Below are 17,570 nucleotides of genomic sequence, written 5' to 3' on the forward strand. Positions count from 1 at the left end.
AATCAAAAAAACTCCTCCAGAAAACTTCTAGACCTCAAGACCCCCATAGCACAAGAAGTAAAGCAAGAATCAATAAATGGGATAGATTCAAACTGAAAAGTTTTTTCTCAGCATAGGAAACAATCAATAATGTGAAAAGAGAGCCTACAGAGTGGGAGAAAATCTTTTCCACACACATTTCAGACAGAGCACTCATATCCAAAGTTTATAAAGAATTTAAAAAACTTTACACCCCAAATACAAAGAACCCAATCAATAAATGGGCTAAAGAAATGGGCAGACACTACACAGAAGAAGATATACAGGTGATCAACAAATATATGAAAAAGTGCTTATCATCCCTAGTAATTAGAGAAATGCAAATTAAAACCACCCCATGATTTCATCTAACTCCAATTAAATGGCTATAATCAAGAACACAAGCAATAATAAGTGTTGGCGTGGTTGTGGGGGAAAAGGCACACTCGTACATCGCTGGTGGAGTTGCAAATTGGTGCAGCCACTCTGGAAAGCAGTATGGAGATTCCTCAGAAAACTTGGAATGGACCCACCATTTGACCCAGCTATCCCACTCCTCAGTGTATACCCAAAGGACTTAAAATGAGCATACTACATTGATGCAGCCACATCAATGTTTATGGCAGCTCAAATCATAATAGGTAGATTGTGGAACCAACCAAGATGCCCTTCAATTGATGAATGGATAAAGAAACTGTGGTGTATATACACAATGGAATATTACTTAGCCATAAAGAATAATAAAATTATGGCATATGCTTGTAAATGGATGAAGTTGGAAAATATCATGCTAAGTGAAATAGGCCAAGTCCAAAAAACCAAAGGCTGAATGTTTTCTCTGATAAGTGCATGACAAAATATAACGATGGGGGTGGCAGGGTGAAGAGAACAATGAAGGAACTTTGGATGGTGTAGAGGAAGATGGGGTGGAAGGGGGTGGAGGACAGAAAGTTAGTAGAATGAAACACACAGTATTACCCTATGTATATGTATGATTACATGAATGGTGTGAATCTATTTTGTGTACAACCATAGAAATGAAAAGTTGTACCCCATTTGTGTACAATCAAAATGCAGTAAGAATAAAAAAGATTTTAATAAAAAAAATCTTTTACTTTATTTACTACACATATAAGAGTTGTGATTATTTTGCTGTAAAGCCCAAGGTTCATCTAGATTTTTTCATATTAGATTGATTTTAAGTAGTTTTTTTTGGGTGCTGGAGATTGAACCTAGGGCCTGGTGCATGCTAGGGAAGCTCCTACCACTGAGTAGTCTCCAGTCTCTAAACATTGTCTTCTGATTAATGAACTTATTTTTCAAGCATGCAATTTTTTAGGTTGTTTAGATTAATTAGTGTTTAATTTATGAAATGTACAGTTGAGACACATTTTGCATATAACTTCTTGGAAAACATATTTATTTACTTGCCACCACAAGATAGTTTTTATTTATGGAAAGGCTTATTTGTATTTTAAAGTAAGTTTACTTAGGAACAAAAGTGGGTCAATTTAAAGAAAGCATTAACACAAATGATTTGTACATATGACAAAACAGCACTTGCGACGATGGCCTCACAGTAATTTTGGGGTTCCCCCGGGTAGTGGAATGGGTAGAACACGGCTACGGAAACCGGGAAAGCCAGAGGAAGCCCAGTATATCGCTCATTCCATCAGGAAGAGTCGGCCCCGCCTCCTCTCCACTGCGGCGCAGTGCGCAGGCGCACCGAGACGCCGCAGCTGGGCCGGGGACCCACTGCGCAGGCGCGGGGGCGCCTGCGCGTGGTCCCCATGGAGCTTCCGTAGCTGTGCTGGCGCCGCGGGAGTGTCCGGGATGAGCGCGGCCGAGGCCGACCGCTGGGCGTGGCTGCTGGTGCTCTGCTTCGTGTTTGGGTGCAATGTCCTTCGGATCCTCCTTCCGTCCTTGTCCTCCTTCGTAAGTGGCTGCCTGCCCTCCAGGACCGGTGGGGATGCCGCCGCAGGGCCGGTGGCGTGGCGGGGTCCCAAGCCCGCCGCCCGTGCGGACGCGGCCGGCGCGCCGGGGCTGGCCCGCTGGTGTTTTAGGCATTTCTTGTCAGTTCCGAGCACCTGAAGTTGCAGAGTTTGCTCGGAGCCGGCTTCGTAGGTTCTGGAGCGGCGGAGGACACGGGCCTCGCCTGGTCGCGCTCTCACGTGGTGGGCGGCGCGGCGAGCCTCGGGCCGGTGCCCGGCACCGGGCGGCCAGCCTCGCGCGTTCGGTTGGCCCCGTCCCTGGACGTCAAGCGGCCCTCGGCTGCAGGGGCCCGGGCTTCCCGGGGCCTCGCTGCATGGTCGGCGGGGCCAGGTCCCGGAGCCACGGAGCCCGGGTGCAGGGCCTCCCAGCATTTTGGGACGAGCGGGGCCAGGAGGCTGGCGTAGAGAATCCCAGCTCAGGGTGGCGCTCCCGGGTCCGAGGGGGCAGCAAGCCGTGGGGGCAGTCTCGCCCGCCGTGAGCGTCTTACCTCGCGACCAGGTGCACAGCTGCAGTGCGGGGAGTCGCCACCGTCCACGTCTGCCCTCTGGCCTGTTGGAGCGTGAGTAAGGGATTTGGTGGCAAATTGTGGGGCAGGGGCACCCTCTCTGCTCACAGCAGAAGCCTGAGACTTCAACTAGAAACCGTTCTTTCTCTCCTAATATAAATTGGTGGCGGCGGCATATTTTAAACTAGGCAGGACTTCTGCTTCTTTGTTTATTCTACCAGGGTTGGTTGAGTGTGTGTTTTGGGCAAAACTCTATTCTAGGGCCTTAACCCCTTTCCCCGAAGTATAGAGGATTTTCCTTTAACCCCTGCACGCCTTTCAGAATCTTTCCTGATGCTCCCTGATGGTTAAGAGAATATCCTAGGTGCTCGTGTTGCCTAATAGACTGTTGAAGGGCTGTCTTCTGTTTTTTGTTATGGTTTAGCTCTGAGGTGGCTCCCAAAAACTCACGTGTGAGACGGTGCAAGAAAATGTGGAGGCAAAGTGATTGGGTTATGAGAACCTTTACCTCATCAGTACCTTATCCACTGGAAGGGATTAAGTGTGTGGTTTGTCTGGGCAGGTAGGGTGTGACTGGAGGAGTAGGGCACTGGGGTGTGCCTTTGGGGTATATGTTTTGTCCCTCTTCCTGTTTCCTGATTGCACGTGTAGAGCTGCTTTCTTCTGCCCCGATGTTCTGCCTCACCTCAGGCCCAGAGCAGTGGAGTTGGCCATCTATGGACTGAGACCTATGAAACTGTGAGCCCCAAATCAACTTTTCCTCATCTAGAATTGTTCTTGTCAGGTCTTTGGTCACAGCAGTGAAAAAGCTGACTTTCTTTTTATGTGAAGTACACTTAACAGAATTTATCATCATCGTTGTTAGCTGTGCAGTCCAGTGACAGGAGGACCTTCTCATTGTTGTGCTGGCTTCTCTGTCACAGCGTCTTTTATCGCCTTTGGCTGAGACTCTTGCCCATTACACGGTAGCTCTCGTCACCTTCCCCCAGTCCCTGACAGTCGCCATCTACTATCTCAGTTTGTCTACTCTGGGAGCCTCATGCAGTGGAACCACACTGTTTTTTTTTTCCTTTTATGTCTTACTTCACTTAGCATACTACCTCATCCATGCTGTAGCATGTCAGGATTTCCTTCCTTTTTAAAGACTGAATAATATTCCATTGTATGTATGTACCACATTTTGTTTATCCATTTATCATTTTTTTTGGTACTGGGGATTGAACCCAGGGATGCTCTACCACTGAGCCACATCCCCAGTCCTTTTTATTTTTTATTTTGAGAGAGAGTCTCACTCAGTTGCTTAGGGTATTGCTAAGTTGTTGAACCTCTCAAGTTGCTGATATTACAAATGTGTGCCTACTTGTTTATCCTTTTCATCTGTTGATGGATGCTTGGGTTATTTCTACCTTTTTTTTTTTAATTTGTTTTTTAATTGTAGATGGACACAATGCCTTTAATTACTTAATTAATAATTAATTAATTTAATGTGGTCCTGAGGATCGAATGTAGTCCCTCACGTGTGCTAGGCAAGCACTCTACCACTGAGCCACAACCCTAGCCCTATTGACTGTTCTCAAAGTGAAGCTACTAGAAATGGATGTACTAATATACGTTTGAGTTCTTGCTTGCCATTCTTTTGGGCATGTACACAAGTGAAATTGCTGGAGCTGGTGCGGTAGTGCACACTTACAATCCCAGCTACGGCCGGGCTGCGGCAGGGAGATTGCAGTTTCCATGTGAGTCTTGGCAACTTATTGAGATCATGTCTCCAGATAAAAAAAAAATCAGAGGACTGAGAGAGTGTAGCTCAGTGGTAGAGTGCCCCTGATTTCAAACCCCGAAACTGCAAAAAAGGGGGACTTGCTGGGTGGAATGGGAATGCTTTTGAGTTCCACTGCGACGCTGCGCGCTGCTGGCGGGGAGGGCCAGGCCATCTTACGCTCCCCTGCAGTGCTCAGTGTTGCGTTGCCGCCCGCCTCCCAGCACTGGTTAGCTTCTGGTTTAAACCACTTGCTGTCCTGATAGGTGCAGCGAGGCTACCGTGGTGTTTTCCACTTGCGTTTCCCTGGTAATCACCTCGAGCCTCTTTCCGTGTGCCTATGGCAGTCAGTGACATGATGGTTTATGTATTTTGGTTTTTGTTTGTGGTTCCTGGTTCATAATATCCATGGCTCTTGTTATTTTGGAATGGCCTCAGAGCAATAAAGATTAAAGACCTTTTTAAAATAATTTTGGGGCACTTTGGGCCTCAGAAGCAGATTCCGTCTTTCTCGTCCTTCTCCCGTCCTCCTTTCACCGCCTTTTCTCCCCGAGGCAGGCCCTAGGAACAGAATGTCTCTTCCCTGGGGCGGTCGTAGGACCCAGAAGCAGAAGCTTCCCCGCTTTCTGTCTAGAGCTGAGGCGTACTCCTCTCTCAGCTTCTAGCTCTTTCTGCTTGCTTACGTTCCTACATGACTGTCCATTCTTCCGTCATGCCTGTGTAGTGAAATCTCCTTAGTCTCCCAAAGGACAAGGTGTGGGCAGCTTCTAGCCAGCCTACCACGTGGAAGCTCACAGGAGCGTGCACAGGAACTCGGCTGTGTGTTGACAGGGTGACCACCTCAACGGGGACGGGTTCCCCTGCTCAGGACCTTCCTGACCTCACTTTTTATTCCCTTCGTCTGCTGCTTGTCTGCATCCTGTAAAATACCCTTGTAGACATGAGTTTCCCTGAGTTCTGTGAGCTGGGCCAGCAAATTCTTTTATTTTTTTTTGCAGTGCTGGAGCTTGAACCCAGGGCCTCTTGCATGCTGGGCAGGTGCTCTCCCATTGAGCTGTATTGCCAGGCCCTGGTCTAGCAAATTAATGGAACCTAAAGCGGGGCTCTTGGGAACTCCAATTTGTAGCTGGTCTGTCAGAAATTACAGAGGCTGGCACTCGTGATCAGCGTTTGAGGTGGGGATTGTCCTGTGGGCAGAGCCCTCTACCCGTGGGATTGAGTGCAGTCTCCTGGTAGATTGTGTCAGAGTGGAACTGAATCAGAGGAAGCCTAGCTGGTGTCTCGGTGGAACTGATTGCTTGGTTGCTGGTAAGGAGAGGTCGCCACCCATTTTGGGGTCACAGTGGCGGTCTGCATTGTGAGCGTGCAGCAGGAGAAACGGTTTTCATCTCTCTCACCTCTGTGTTGTTTTGGAGGCTGGCTGGGCAGGTCTTTTGCCCTTTTAGTCCAGTGGGTTGATTGACTGCATAGGTACAGGAGGGTCATACTAGGGTAGGTGCTGGGAACCAGTGGGCAGAGGCCGGGGTGAGGGTCCTGGCGCGCCACGTGCACTGCGTAGGTGCAGCAGTTTGTCCCTGACGCAGCTTTGCAGACGGTCAGGTGCAGCGCAGTCTGCCTGTGCAGTGTGCAGGGCCTCCCACTATTTCACAGCTTCAGCATCTTCAGTTGTCCTTCGCTTCTTTCCCCTGTGCACTGGGGATAGAGCTCAGGGGCACTGGACCACTGAGCTACACCCCAGCCCAGTAGTGTGTTTTGTTTAGAGACAGGTCTCCCTGAGTTGCTTAGTACCTCTGTGTTGCTGAGGCTGGCTGTGAACTCACGGTCCTCCTGCCTCAGCCTCTGAGCTGCTGGGATTGCAGGCGTGTGCCACCACGCCTGGCTCTCTTTCACTTTTTGCTGGAAAAAGTGGCCATTTCCCTTTCCCACTTCGAGGACAAAGGGAGAGGTGGACACTGGGGTCTGCTTGAGGCCCTGCTGTGAACCTGGCTGGAGGATGGCTCCAAGCGTTGGCAGGACACGGCCCGCCTCTCAGGGCCTGCTGGGACTGCTGCTGAGGGTGACGGGAGCAGTCCTGCAGTGTCCTGAGGAGGGGCAGCGCAGGCCTGGAGCTCTGCAGCGGCCTCAGTCCTTTCCCTGGAGGGAAGAGCGACCGTCCTGGGATGTTCCCGTGCTTGCTGTGGAGGTCTGCAGGGACGAGCCGGGCGGTGAGTCGTCCTCCCGCCGGTGGGTTTTCAGAGGGCTCTGGTCCTGGCTGGTGGGACTGTCGTGCTGTCAGGGCTGTGCCGGTGGTTTTATTCAGTGTCGGCCTGGCCGCCTCAGGAGGGCTGCTGTGTTCTCCTTGCCTCTCGTCTACTGGCATAGGACTTCCGTTTGGGGTGCTTGCTTGGTATTTGGGGCAGGTTGCTGGAGGCCAGCATCGCCCACCTGGACCTCCCTGCCTCCGTGTGCCTGCTCTCGCCGTGCTGTGACCCAGCCCCATCTTGAGCAGTTGGTGGGCACCACCTGGCGGCGATGTCACCTCATCCCCGTGTTCTTGGCCCAGGGGCGCAGGGAAAGGCAGAGGCCTTTGGGTGGCTGCCAGCCTAGGTGGGCTACAATTCCATACAGGCCTCCTCTGCCCAGGGGTCCTTTGGGTCTTGCCAGGGGCACATTTTCCTCAAGCCACAAGTTCACATCCATACTTCCTGCGCTGAGTGGCAGTTCTTGACCAATGCCCATTTCTGTCTCTGACAGAAGACTGACTCCCCTTACCCCTAATGCTTATGTGGTGTCCTTGCACATAATCTCCCCTCTCCTCTGCCACCCGTACCCAGTGTGGACGGCTGCTTCGTCCTTGCTTGGCTTCTGATGCCATGTTTGGGGGAGTTTCTGTTTTCCGACTTGTGCATCTGTACCCCTCACCTGTTCAGATTCTGACTCCCTGTCTGGCAGCCCTGTCTTGGGGGTTCTCTGAACCACCTTGCTTGGGTGCCCCGGGTGGGAAGGCCCTCCCCACTGGGCCCCGACACCCTGCTCTGGGCCTCTGCCTCATCACTGATACCCTGCACCCCCACCTTGCTCAGCCCCGTCTAATCTGGAACTCGGCTCTTCAGGACAGGAACAGTACGCACGTTCCCTGTCACTCAAATGGCTGCTCTGATGATGAAATTGATTTTCATTTTATAATCCTAATTGGATGGTTAAGTGAAAAATACACACATTTCTACTGTAGCAATCCAAAAAGGAAAAATGTAGGGCTGGGGTTGTGGTTCTGTGGTAGTGCGCTTGCCTACCACATGGAATGCCCTGGGTTCGATCCTCAGCACCACATAAAAATGACGAAAAAAGGTATTGGTCCACCTATAACTATTAGTTTGTATAGTCATTCAAGTTCAAGGGAGTTTGGGGATTTTCTTCTTGTTGTTGGAAAGACTAGGAAAAGGCCACATAGCCTAGCCATGTAGGTCAAGGGCAGCTTGACAGGCATAGCAATATGATGTTGGTTTGTCCTGTCCAGCCAAACCATGGTCAGTCACCTCAAAAGCAGTAGCGGGGGATTCCCTCAAGAGGCTGTCCCAAACCACCTGGAGACAGGGCTGGGTGGAATTCCAAAGAAAGAAGTTCTAAATGCTGGGGTGATCTGTGCAAAGCGTTTCTCAGGGGAACTAACTTACAGCACACCACAGTCATCCTCGTGACAGACAGTGAGAAACAAGATGTTTTTCCTAGGTACGTCCTCCACAGGGGACTGGGTCACTAAGTTTATGTGGGTGTTTGAGGGATTTGCTGAAGGTGGCTGGTCTCTGCATGTTGAGCAACAAGGCTAATCGCCCAGTGTTTTCCAGCACCTACCTAAACCATGTCCATATTGAGGAATGTTCAAAGCCACATCGTGGGTTCAAGCCTGCAAGGAAAACAGGCGGCTGGCTGGTCACAGAGTAGAGAGCACACTGCGTTTCTCAGTCAGAACATGGAGGGAAAGGTGGGAAGCTGGGGAACCCTCCTCTGCCCACGTGGAAAGACGCTCATCTCTCCTCTGCCCTGCCAGATGTCCAGAGTGCTGCAGAAGGATGCAGAGCAGGAGTCGCAGATGAGGGCCGAGATCCAGGACATGAAGCAGGAGCTCTCCACGGTCAACATGATGGACGAGTTTGCCAGATACGCCAGGCTGGAAAGGAAGATCAACAAAATGACAGACAAGCTTAAGACTCATGGTACTGCAATGAGTGGCACCTGGAGAGTGTCACAAGAGCTGTTGAGAGATTCTTTTTTTAGATTTTTAAAAAATTGTTGATGGACCTTTATTCATTTATTTATATGTGGTGCCGAGAATTGAACCCAGTGCCTTAAACATGCTAGGCAAGTGCATGAGCCCCACGTGCAGCCCCTGGAGGATTCTTCATACATGGGTTTGCAGAACGTAGGCTTTGCTTCTTAGGTGTTCTAAATGTCTATGTTCTCTGCAAGAAACCCAGTAATAAATATTACTTTCTCCTTATTTGCTGGTGAAACTTGGCATTCTAAACAAAAAAGCATTTAGGAATCCTTTTAGATTTTCTTTGGAGCCAACATTTCTGTGTAGGTTTTCATGTTCAAATTCAGCACTTTTCCGAGGGAAATCTAGAAAAAGATCTTGTAGTGTTCTCAGGGCCTCTGTTCCTCTCTGGAAAACGCCCACAAGTGTTGTGTCTGAGTGAAGGGCAGCCATGTGCTGAGAGGCCCTGCTGGTCTGCACAGTGGGAGAGCAGTCTTTGTGGTACATCCTCAGGCTGGGGACAAACTGGACTCCTGCTGGAGGGTGAAGTGTGATGTGGACAGGAAGTAGGAAGAGAATTAGTACTGTTGACACGGGGTGGAGGCGTTGTAAAAAGAACCTCTGGTTTAGGTGGATAATTTTAAGGGTTTTCAAAAGTGAAGCTCTCCTGACCTCATAATCTGAGTAGGTAGGATGTTGAGTGACTTTTAAAAAGTTCTGTTTTATATTTCTAGATATATTGTTCTGTCCGTAATCGGAAGTACTCTGTCAGGCTGAGCATTTCTGGGGGTGTAAGTGTTTTCTCGGTTTTTCAGGACTTTCATCCTCTTCTCTTTTCCTTTCAGTGAAAGCACGGACAGCTCAGCTGGCCAAGATAAAGTGGGTCATAAGTGTCGCTTTCTACATACTGCAAGTAAGTGCGCTGTCCCCAGGGCCGTTGTGACTGGGGATGGATGGGCCTTCAGATGCTGTGGCCTGTGGAACCGTGTCCCAGGGTCCTGCCAGCCTGTGTCTCTGACACCCGTGAATTTCTAACTACACTGGAAGAAAGCCTTTCTCGGGGCCTGGGTTGTCAGAGACTGGGACTTTGGCAGATGAACTCTGAAGTGACTTTTTGGGAGTTCCCACACGGCCTCTGTTCCAGTACGGTTTTGAGGCCTGTGGGAGTGTTGTAGGAAGTTCACAAGGACCTGTGTTTTCTAAGATCTGCAGTTGTTTTGCATATTCCATGTTCCCTAGTGATAAAGAGCACTCCATACCCTCCAGACGGGGACCGGTTCTTCTCATAAACTCGGCTCCGACTTCTTGGCTGCAGGTTCCTGCCACACGGCTTCCCTTGGACCTGCCACCTCTGCTGCTGCTCTTGTGAGGCTGTGGCTGTGCTGTCCTTGAGTGTGGCGTTATGTATGTCTTTGCCGAGGTGAAGGGTTCAAACCAGCCTCCCAGAGTCTAAGTCTGGGTACACTGGAGTGAGATGGTCCCGAGGCTCTGTTTCTGAAACAGATCGGTGTCACAGAGGCACAGGGTCCCCCGGAGCCCCTCCTTTAGTTCTGCCCATTTTAGTGGCCTATTCAAGGCTATGACAGGACAGTTTTCCACTCACCTCTGGAACGGGCTCGCCTCTGCATTCACGCGCTGACCCTGCTCTTGGGGGCATTGGCTCACTTTGCAAGGACCTTGGAGGCGTGGGAATGCTTCTCTCTCACCCGTGTACTCGACTGTCCCTGAGCGAGGCAGAGACAGGCAGTGGGACCAGAACACCTGCCTCTGCGGGGACTTGGTTGGTTCATCAGCTAACTTCCATAGTGTGTGTTCGGATTCGTCATGAAATATTAAGTTGCCAGTTCATCTAAGGAGGCTCAGCCGCTTGTTGGCAGTGTGTTCTGGGCACGTTCAGGAACTTCTCCTCAACCAGGCCTTCCTTCTGGAGGCTGCAGCACTGGAGAGCAGAGGCTGGTGTGTCTGTTCTGTTGGCTGCAAGGGCTGGGTTGACAGGGCTTGGGGCCATCGGTCCCCCAGTGTTCCATACTTTGCCGTCTTTTCCCCGTGGTTATTTGTGTGGTGGCAGATGGTCTGTCCTCACCAGAAGTGTCTTTTCCAGGCTGCCTTGATGATCTCGCTCATTTGGAAGTATTACTCTGTCCCTGTGGCTGTTGTGCCGAGTAAATGGATAACGCCACTAGACCGCCTGGTAGCCTTCCCTACCAGAGTAGCAGGTGAGGACTCTTTGGAAAACACAGGGCAAGACTCTGTGGGCTTCCGCAGAGGTGGAGGGAGGCTGAGCTGCCTGGCATCATTGTCACCATCTGCTGGTGAGCCGTGGCTTGTCTCAGCGTGTACCAAGCTTGCAGTAGAGCAGCTGAAGTCCAGAGAAGCTGTTTAACTTGTCCAGGTCACTGCAGTGTCAAAGAGCACACTCGAATCAGCTGAGGCCCAGCAGGGGGAGTCTGGTGCCCCAGTCACTGAAACACCACCTCAGGTTTCCAAATTCCGTCTTTTCTGTCTGGAACATGATTGGCCTTTCTGCACACCTGCTGTCGGCCCTCCTTTTACCTTGGAAAGACAGCCTCTTTTGGATGTTAAAAGTAGTACATGTCAGTGAAGAATGATGAGAAACAGAAATCGTCAGAAACCCACGTTGGGCATTTTGATACACGCCTGTAATCCCAGCGACTGAGGTTCAGTCGTTGGTTCCGTAAAAACCAACCAAACAAAAACAACCAAAAAAACCCATTAGTTATGGATTAATACCTCTCGTAGTATATTTTTTCCCAGTCTTTTTTTCCATTCATCTGATGTAGTTCAGAACTTCTGGTACATACCATTCTTCCACTCTGTTCCCTGGAGCTGGAAGTCCAAGATCAAGGTGCTGCAGGACCCATGCTGATGAGGACACGTGTTCTGGTCCATAGGTGGCTCCTTGCCTGTCTTCAGGTGGTGGAGTGAAGGACAGAATGAGCTCTCAGGTCACTTCCTAACACTCTCTGTGGGGTAGGGTTTCAGCATGTGGATTTGGGGGTATAAACATGTAGAATGTGGCACTGTATCAATTCACTCTTGACTAGTGAATTTTCTTTACTAAGGAATGTTCTTACAGTCTGTTAATATCATACACAGCAATGCATCTTTCTGGCAGCAGAGGGAACTCAATCCAGTGTCTGTTGTTCACTGTCATTTCTGCTTAGTAAACCATGCAGCCCTCGGGATCTGTGTAGTTGGACAGATTTGGACCTGTGAACTTACTCTTTCTTAGCCCAGCACTGCTCAGAAAGAATTGCAGTCGTGTAATTTCCTCTAATTCAGTTGAAGGTGACAAGGTTATTGGCATGCTCTTATGTTCAATTTCTTTATTTTCAGGTGGCGTTGGAATTACCTGTTGGATTTTAGTCTGTAACAAAGTTGTGGCAATTGTACTTCACCCTTTCAGCTGAAAAGGAGGATGAATACTGCTGTGGGACCTTTCGTGTCCTGGGGATTAAACCCAGGGCTCTCTACCACTGAGCTGCAGCTCCAGCCCTTTGTGTTTTTAATTTTGAGACAGGGTCTTGCTAAGTCGCCCAGGCTGACCTCAAACTTGCCATCCTCCTGCCTCCACCTCCCAAGTTGCTGGGATTATAGGTATGCCCCACCATACCTGGCCCAGCTATATGACTTCTAAAAATGATTTTCTTATTAGGTTAAAAGTCTGATTGCCACTTAAAAAGAAAACACAAAAGACAAAACAAAACAAAAAAACCACCCCAAAACAAAACAAAAACCCCACCAGCAACCCAAAGTAGATATGGTAGTTTTTTTGTTGAGTATGTTCTTGGGCTTTGTTTAGATTCCTGTAAGAATCTCAGTGTTCTCCAGTTGGAGACATGTGCGTCAACCACCCAACACCAGGTTTGATACACTGACTTGCTCTCCTGACACACTGTCCTATTGCCAGCTGGAAAGTCACAGCTTTCTAACAACTTAATCCAGTTCAGAAAGTAGCTAGATTCTACTATCACTACTAGAACTTGAACCTTTGTTTCTTGTTTCATGGAGTACAACTGAAAGGATAACACTAATTGACATTTCTTGTTCTTTTTGTGTGTCTAAATGTCGTTTTTTGGATGAACATTTGTAGAGTGTGTATCATCTACTTATTTGGAGCTGTTAGTTTTTCATCACAGTGTTTTATAAGTATATTGATGAGACCATAATGCATTGTTTTGTGATTGAATTGTTTTGTATTTAAAGTATTTCAAATTAAGTATGTTTTATAAACGTTTAATATTTATGCTCAGTCGAATGGAACAAAGTTAGAAAAACAAAGCAGGGAGTCTGACTGAATCAATCTGGATTGACACTTGCTCGACCTCTCGAGTATGACTGCTGATTATTTTTTCGATGCACTTTTTGTAATCATAACATCCGCGAGTGCTGGCGTGACTTCTGCCACCGCTCACTCACGATGGCGAGAGGCTCGGCTGCTAACTCTGTGACCACAGCGCAGCAGCTGGGCTCTGTCGCTTGTTTCCAGGAGGTCATGGTGATTCTTGTTTTCCTCAGATCTAGTAGCAGCTCTTCACTATTCCAGCTGATCCTACTGGAAAGACAAGTGCTTTGGTCCTTTAGTCCATTGTCACGCTGAGGCCCACCAGGGCAGGTGTGAAGTCCCATTGACATAAGCTCACGAGACGCTGCAGACTTCCCAGCACCACCTGTTTACGATGTGTGCAGACCAGGAAGCGGGCAGTGTTCACGGCAGTCGCGTCAGGACTGAGAGGAGCGCTGCGTCTTGTCTCCAGGACGCGTGAGAAGCCCGCAGGAGGAGATGGAGGGGCACAGGGAGGCTGCCTGCCTCCCTGTCCCAGTGAGCCACAGCCCTACAGATGGGTCATATGGGAATCAGTCGGGCAGCCAGGACAGCATCCCAGGGGCCTCCGCGGTTCGCTGATCAGTGTCAGGTCCCCTGACACGACCCTGTCTCCAGTTGGTACCACAGGAATCGTGACAAGTCTTGCTGAGGCTGAGGAAGGACCGAGCGCTCAGAGCTCTTGAGCCCTTCCGTGCACACGACTGGTTTGTAAAGATTAATAGGGAAACAGAAACGGCCTTAATGTTGCACATCATTGTTTTGTTTTTCAAAAATTGTATTTGTTTTATTTGATAATAAACAGGGTGTTGAATTAAAAAGATAAGAGAAAGGGATACCATCTTGTGACCCAGTTTCCCAGAGTTCTCATGTTACCAGTTTCTTATGATTTTTCCAAGATTGCCCATGTGTTTATGAATACTGATGTATGTGCTCATAAAATAACTTTTTTTTAAGTTATAAAAATAAAACCTGAAAAGAAAGCAATTCTTATTGTATTTTATTTTTTTAAATCTAACTGGGACAGTATAGAAAAATAGTGAGAAGCACAACCTCTGATTCCACAGGACGAGAATTGCCGGGCTTTGCTTTTCCTATGTGTGGGGTGCATGTTATTTATGGATAACAGGGTTTTTATTTTGTTCAGAATATTTTGAACAAAATATTTATTAAATTTACATATTTTAAAATAGCTTCATATAAAAACAAACATCTCTTTAATTTAAAACATACCTCAGACTCTCTTATTACCAGTTTTGTCATAAACGTGTGGCTTACCCAGCTGGGAGACCTTTGCAGGCACAAATCCACAGTCACTTCCGAGTGGGCCCCTGCGCCCTGGCCACCGTGAGGCACTGAGCTACTGGAACTGCACTCCCCTTCCCTGGGCTGCTGGGAGCCCACTCCCCTGAGCCTGGCCTTTGAGACTCCTTGGAGCTTCTGACCACCCGAGACAGTGACTTCTCCCCCTCCTCTGACATCTGAGTGTGCCACGACTCCTCAGCCATCTTGTGTGGCGATGACGTCTGCCATTGTGCACTTCGGTTGCTTGTTTCCGGTCCTGTTCTTTTGTAATAAAAAGCTTACTTTCTAGTGAGGCCCTCAGGGCCCTCAGGGCCAGAGACAAGTTACTTAGACTGTGCTGACCTTTCCAGCATGTCCTGGGTCAGGAGTATTTAACAGAAAGAAAAAAAAAAAAAATCATGCAGTGATTTTCTACCACAAAACATAAATTTTTTTTTTTAGTCATCAGTGGACCTTTATTCTATCTCTACGTAGTGCTGAGAATCAAACCCGGGCTGCCACTTGCTGCTTGCCACCGACCAGCGGGACAAACGACACGTACTCTTCAGAGGTTCATGAAGCAGCTTCCCTTTATTCGGATCACACCCTCAATATACAAGCAGTCTCCTGCATAAGCAATTGTAACCAGATCTGTCCATCCAATCCTATTAAAGGTCAAGCGATGGCGAGCTCAAGCACACATGTGAGGTATATCTGTCCACCGCTAGGCAGCTGAGCTAATTATCATACAGCCGATGGTAAATGCTGCCTGTTTTTCTCAAGGCGCATTCAGCACGCCTTTGGCTCTCTGCCAGTCGCCATCTTGGATGCATGTGGGTTAACCCTGGGTCCCGGGTCTCGCTGGCCACACCGGGCCTCACACGTGCTGGGCAAGCCTCCACCACTGCACTCGACCCAGCCCTGTAAGGCCTGTAAAAGTGCGTTTCCTTCGTAGCTGAGGTGATGTTAGTTAACTGTCAGAATCTGGGGTGCTGTCCCCTCGGGGCGGCTCCCAGGCCAGGCCGCTCGTGTGCCTCTGGGTGTGTGGGTGTTTGTGGGGCAGCTTTTCTGCTTGCACATTTGGGGTCCAGCACATCCTCTCCACCTTTTTTTTTTTTTTTTTAACTTTTTTCCAAGGATGGGTTTATTTCAAAATTATAAAGATATATATTATTTTTATTACATGTAATAAGCAATTTTAAGCTTATAGTAAAAAGTTTAACATGTTTAAAGTTAAAAAAAAGATGTCTTAAAAACGTGGACATTTTTAAAAAGCCGAATAAGCTAAGTATCTCTCACAGCACAGATATCTCCCTTAAATATTCACATTCAAAAGTTGTTTTGAAAAGATTAAAAAAACTGGCTAAAATTACTTAAAATTGGCAATGATTAAAATCTCTATCTTTGGAAGAGTATGTTAATGACACAGCGACGTTAAAGCCAGGCACACTTAGCTGTCTGGCTGTGCGTGTGGTCTGACCAGTGCACGGAGAGCTTATGCAGTCCTGTGGTTGGTGCTGTAGCGACCACTGCACCAGGAACAGTGTGCTTCACTAGCAAGGGACTGTCAGCATCCCAAGGTGCTTTTCCAGGAGCAGCTTCTGATTTTCAACTTAGGAGAGAAGAGCAGCATTTAAGTACTGCATCCCTTGCATATGGGATGTATGACAGACTGTACCAGGTCATGGACAAGAACTGCAATATGCAGAATAGTAAGGCCAATCCCTTCTTATGCCACACAAGGGCAGCACACAGGGTGAATATGAAGCAGAGAAGCATAATGACTGTTGCAAGCAATCTTGTTGTTTCAAACATTTTCTTCAGCTGCTTCACAGGTCCCATTAAAAAGCACGTACTGGCTAATGCAGCAAGATTCCCAAGGTGTAAAATACTGCAAAAAGCTTTATGTCACCAGGAAGCCACAGCAATCCGGTTCCAAGGATAGAAAAAAAAATGCCAGCCACGAAGCATATGATAAACCATTTCAATCTGGTGTTGAAACTGAGAGATGAGGCATCCAGGACCTGCGCGGTCAGGCCCTGCTCCTCATCGTCCTGGCTGCTCAGGACCCGCCGCAGCTTCTCCATGGCCCAGTCCGCGGGCCGCAGTGCCGGCTGCTGGCGCCCACCCGGAAACCAGGAGCCCATCCTCTCCACCTTGAGTGCTGACTTCTCTAGGGAGCTCAGTCGCAAATGGTATCGTGCAAAATTTTTGACAATATGGTGGTTAAGGACATTGGGCTCTAAGAGGTGGAATAATCATTGTTCCTTCATGTTCACTAAATTTTCTTCCTGATCTTTTTTTTTTCTTGGTTTGGGGATTGAACCCAGGGGTGCTCTGCCACTGAGTCACTTCCCCAGTCCCCTGTTTGCAGCCTTTGGCCATTAGAGACAGACATTCTCGGCCAGCTCTTGTGGTGGCCGGCACTGGGCTAGACTCCAGGGCATGTACCAGGCCTCGAATCGCTGGCTCAGGCGGTGGGCCTATTTCATTCTGCTAAGTAATGCCAAAATGTTCTAACATGGGTGAGCCAACGTGTGCCCTCCTGTCAGTGTGCAGAAACCTTCACTTGGTCCACACCGACGCCCAGGCTTGATCCGGGCCTCCTCTTTGGCTTTTGTTGAGAGGGTGGTACCATGGTTTCATTGTATTTGCTGACTCCTAACAAGACACTGTATCTGATCCTGTTCTTGAAATGCCTGATCCTGCTCGCCCGTTTCTTAGACTGACCTTTCGTACCGATTTAATTCCTTTATATTCTGAATCCTAAGGTTTATTCACTAGGTGTGAAGCAAGTCTTTTCTGCATATTGGGGCTTTTCTCTTTGTTTGTAGATCATTTGTTGAACAGATATCAGTCATAATCTACCCTTTTCCTTTGTGATTTACTTTTGTGTCTTAGGAGTCTTGACCTAACCAAAGATCGTAAAGATTTCCCTGTGTCTTGTAAAATTAGTACTATTATACTTTTTAAAAAATATATGGACCTTAATTTTACTCATTTATTTAGGTATATGTGGTGCTGAGGATGGAACCCAGGGTGTCACACGTGCCGGGCAGGCCCTCTGCCACTGAGCCACAGCCCAGCCCTATTCCACTTTCCATAGTTAAATCCAAAGCAAACTTCATTTTAAAATAATTTCAGGTTTACAAAAATAGCACAAATAACTCCTGCACAGCCTTCACTTAGTTTCCACAAACGTTTTAACACCTTAACATGAAACTGCTATTCAAAAAGAAGGTAAAATAGAACTAACCGCTAGGTCTTACTGGGACTGTGTGCATTGCCCACAAATCTTTTTTGTGATCCAGGACCCAGTCTAGGATCCCACGCTGCACTTGCTGGTTATGTCTCCTGAATCTCTTCCAACCTGGGATAGGTTTTCAGTCTTTTTTCCAGAAAGATTTTGACACTTTCGAAGACTGCTGGCTAG

At 48.3% G+C, this 17,570-nt stretch overlaps 2 protein-coding genes across 3 annotated transcripts; one reads left to right on the forward strand and one right to left on the reverse strand.

Moving 5' to 3' along the window:
• The first annotated feature begins 1,771 nt into the window (after window positions 1–1,771).
• On the forward strand, window positions 1,772–13,840 carry Get1 (guided entry of tail-anchored proteins factor 1). 2 transcript variants are annotated; one of them, XM_047563131.1, is made up of 5 exons: window positions 1,772–1,953; window positions 8,302–8,467; window positions 9,354–9,421; window positions 10,610–10,724; window positions 11,866–13,840. In XM_047563131.1, the coding sequence occupies exons 1-5, from the start codon at window positions 1,852–1,854 to the stop codon at window positions 11,937–11,939; spliced, it is 525 nt and encodes a 174-aa protein (XP_047419087.1). In that variant the 5' UTR covers window positions 1,772–1,851; the 3' UTR covers window positions 11,940–13,840. The 2 variants fall into 2 exon arrangements, with proteins under 2 accessions (XP_047419087.1, XP_047419088.1); XM_047563132.1 differs by lacking the exon at window positions 1,772–1,953 and adding an exon at window positions 2,002–2,569.
• A 1,793-nt stretch (window positions 13,841–15,633) lies between these two features.
• LOC124992400 (vesicle transport protein SFT2A-like) lies at window positions 15,634–16,239 on the reverse strand. Its single transcript, XM_047563133.1, is given in 2 exon segments — window positions 15,634–16,017; window positions 16,020–16,239. Coding segments are annotated over 2 exon segments (477 nt in total). The 5' UTR covers window positions 16,225–16,239; the 3' UTR covers window positions 15,634–15,745.
• Between the last annotated feature and the right edge of the window lie 1,331 nt (window positions 16,240–17,570).

This window comes from Sciurus carolinensis, chromosome 9 (genome assembly GCF_902686445.1).
Source record: "Sciurus carolinensis chromosome 9, mSciCar1.2, whole genome shotgun sequence".
NCBI lineage: Eukaryota > Metazoa > Chordata > Mammalia > Rodentia > Sciuridae > Sciurus > Sciurus carolinensis.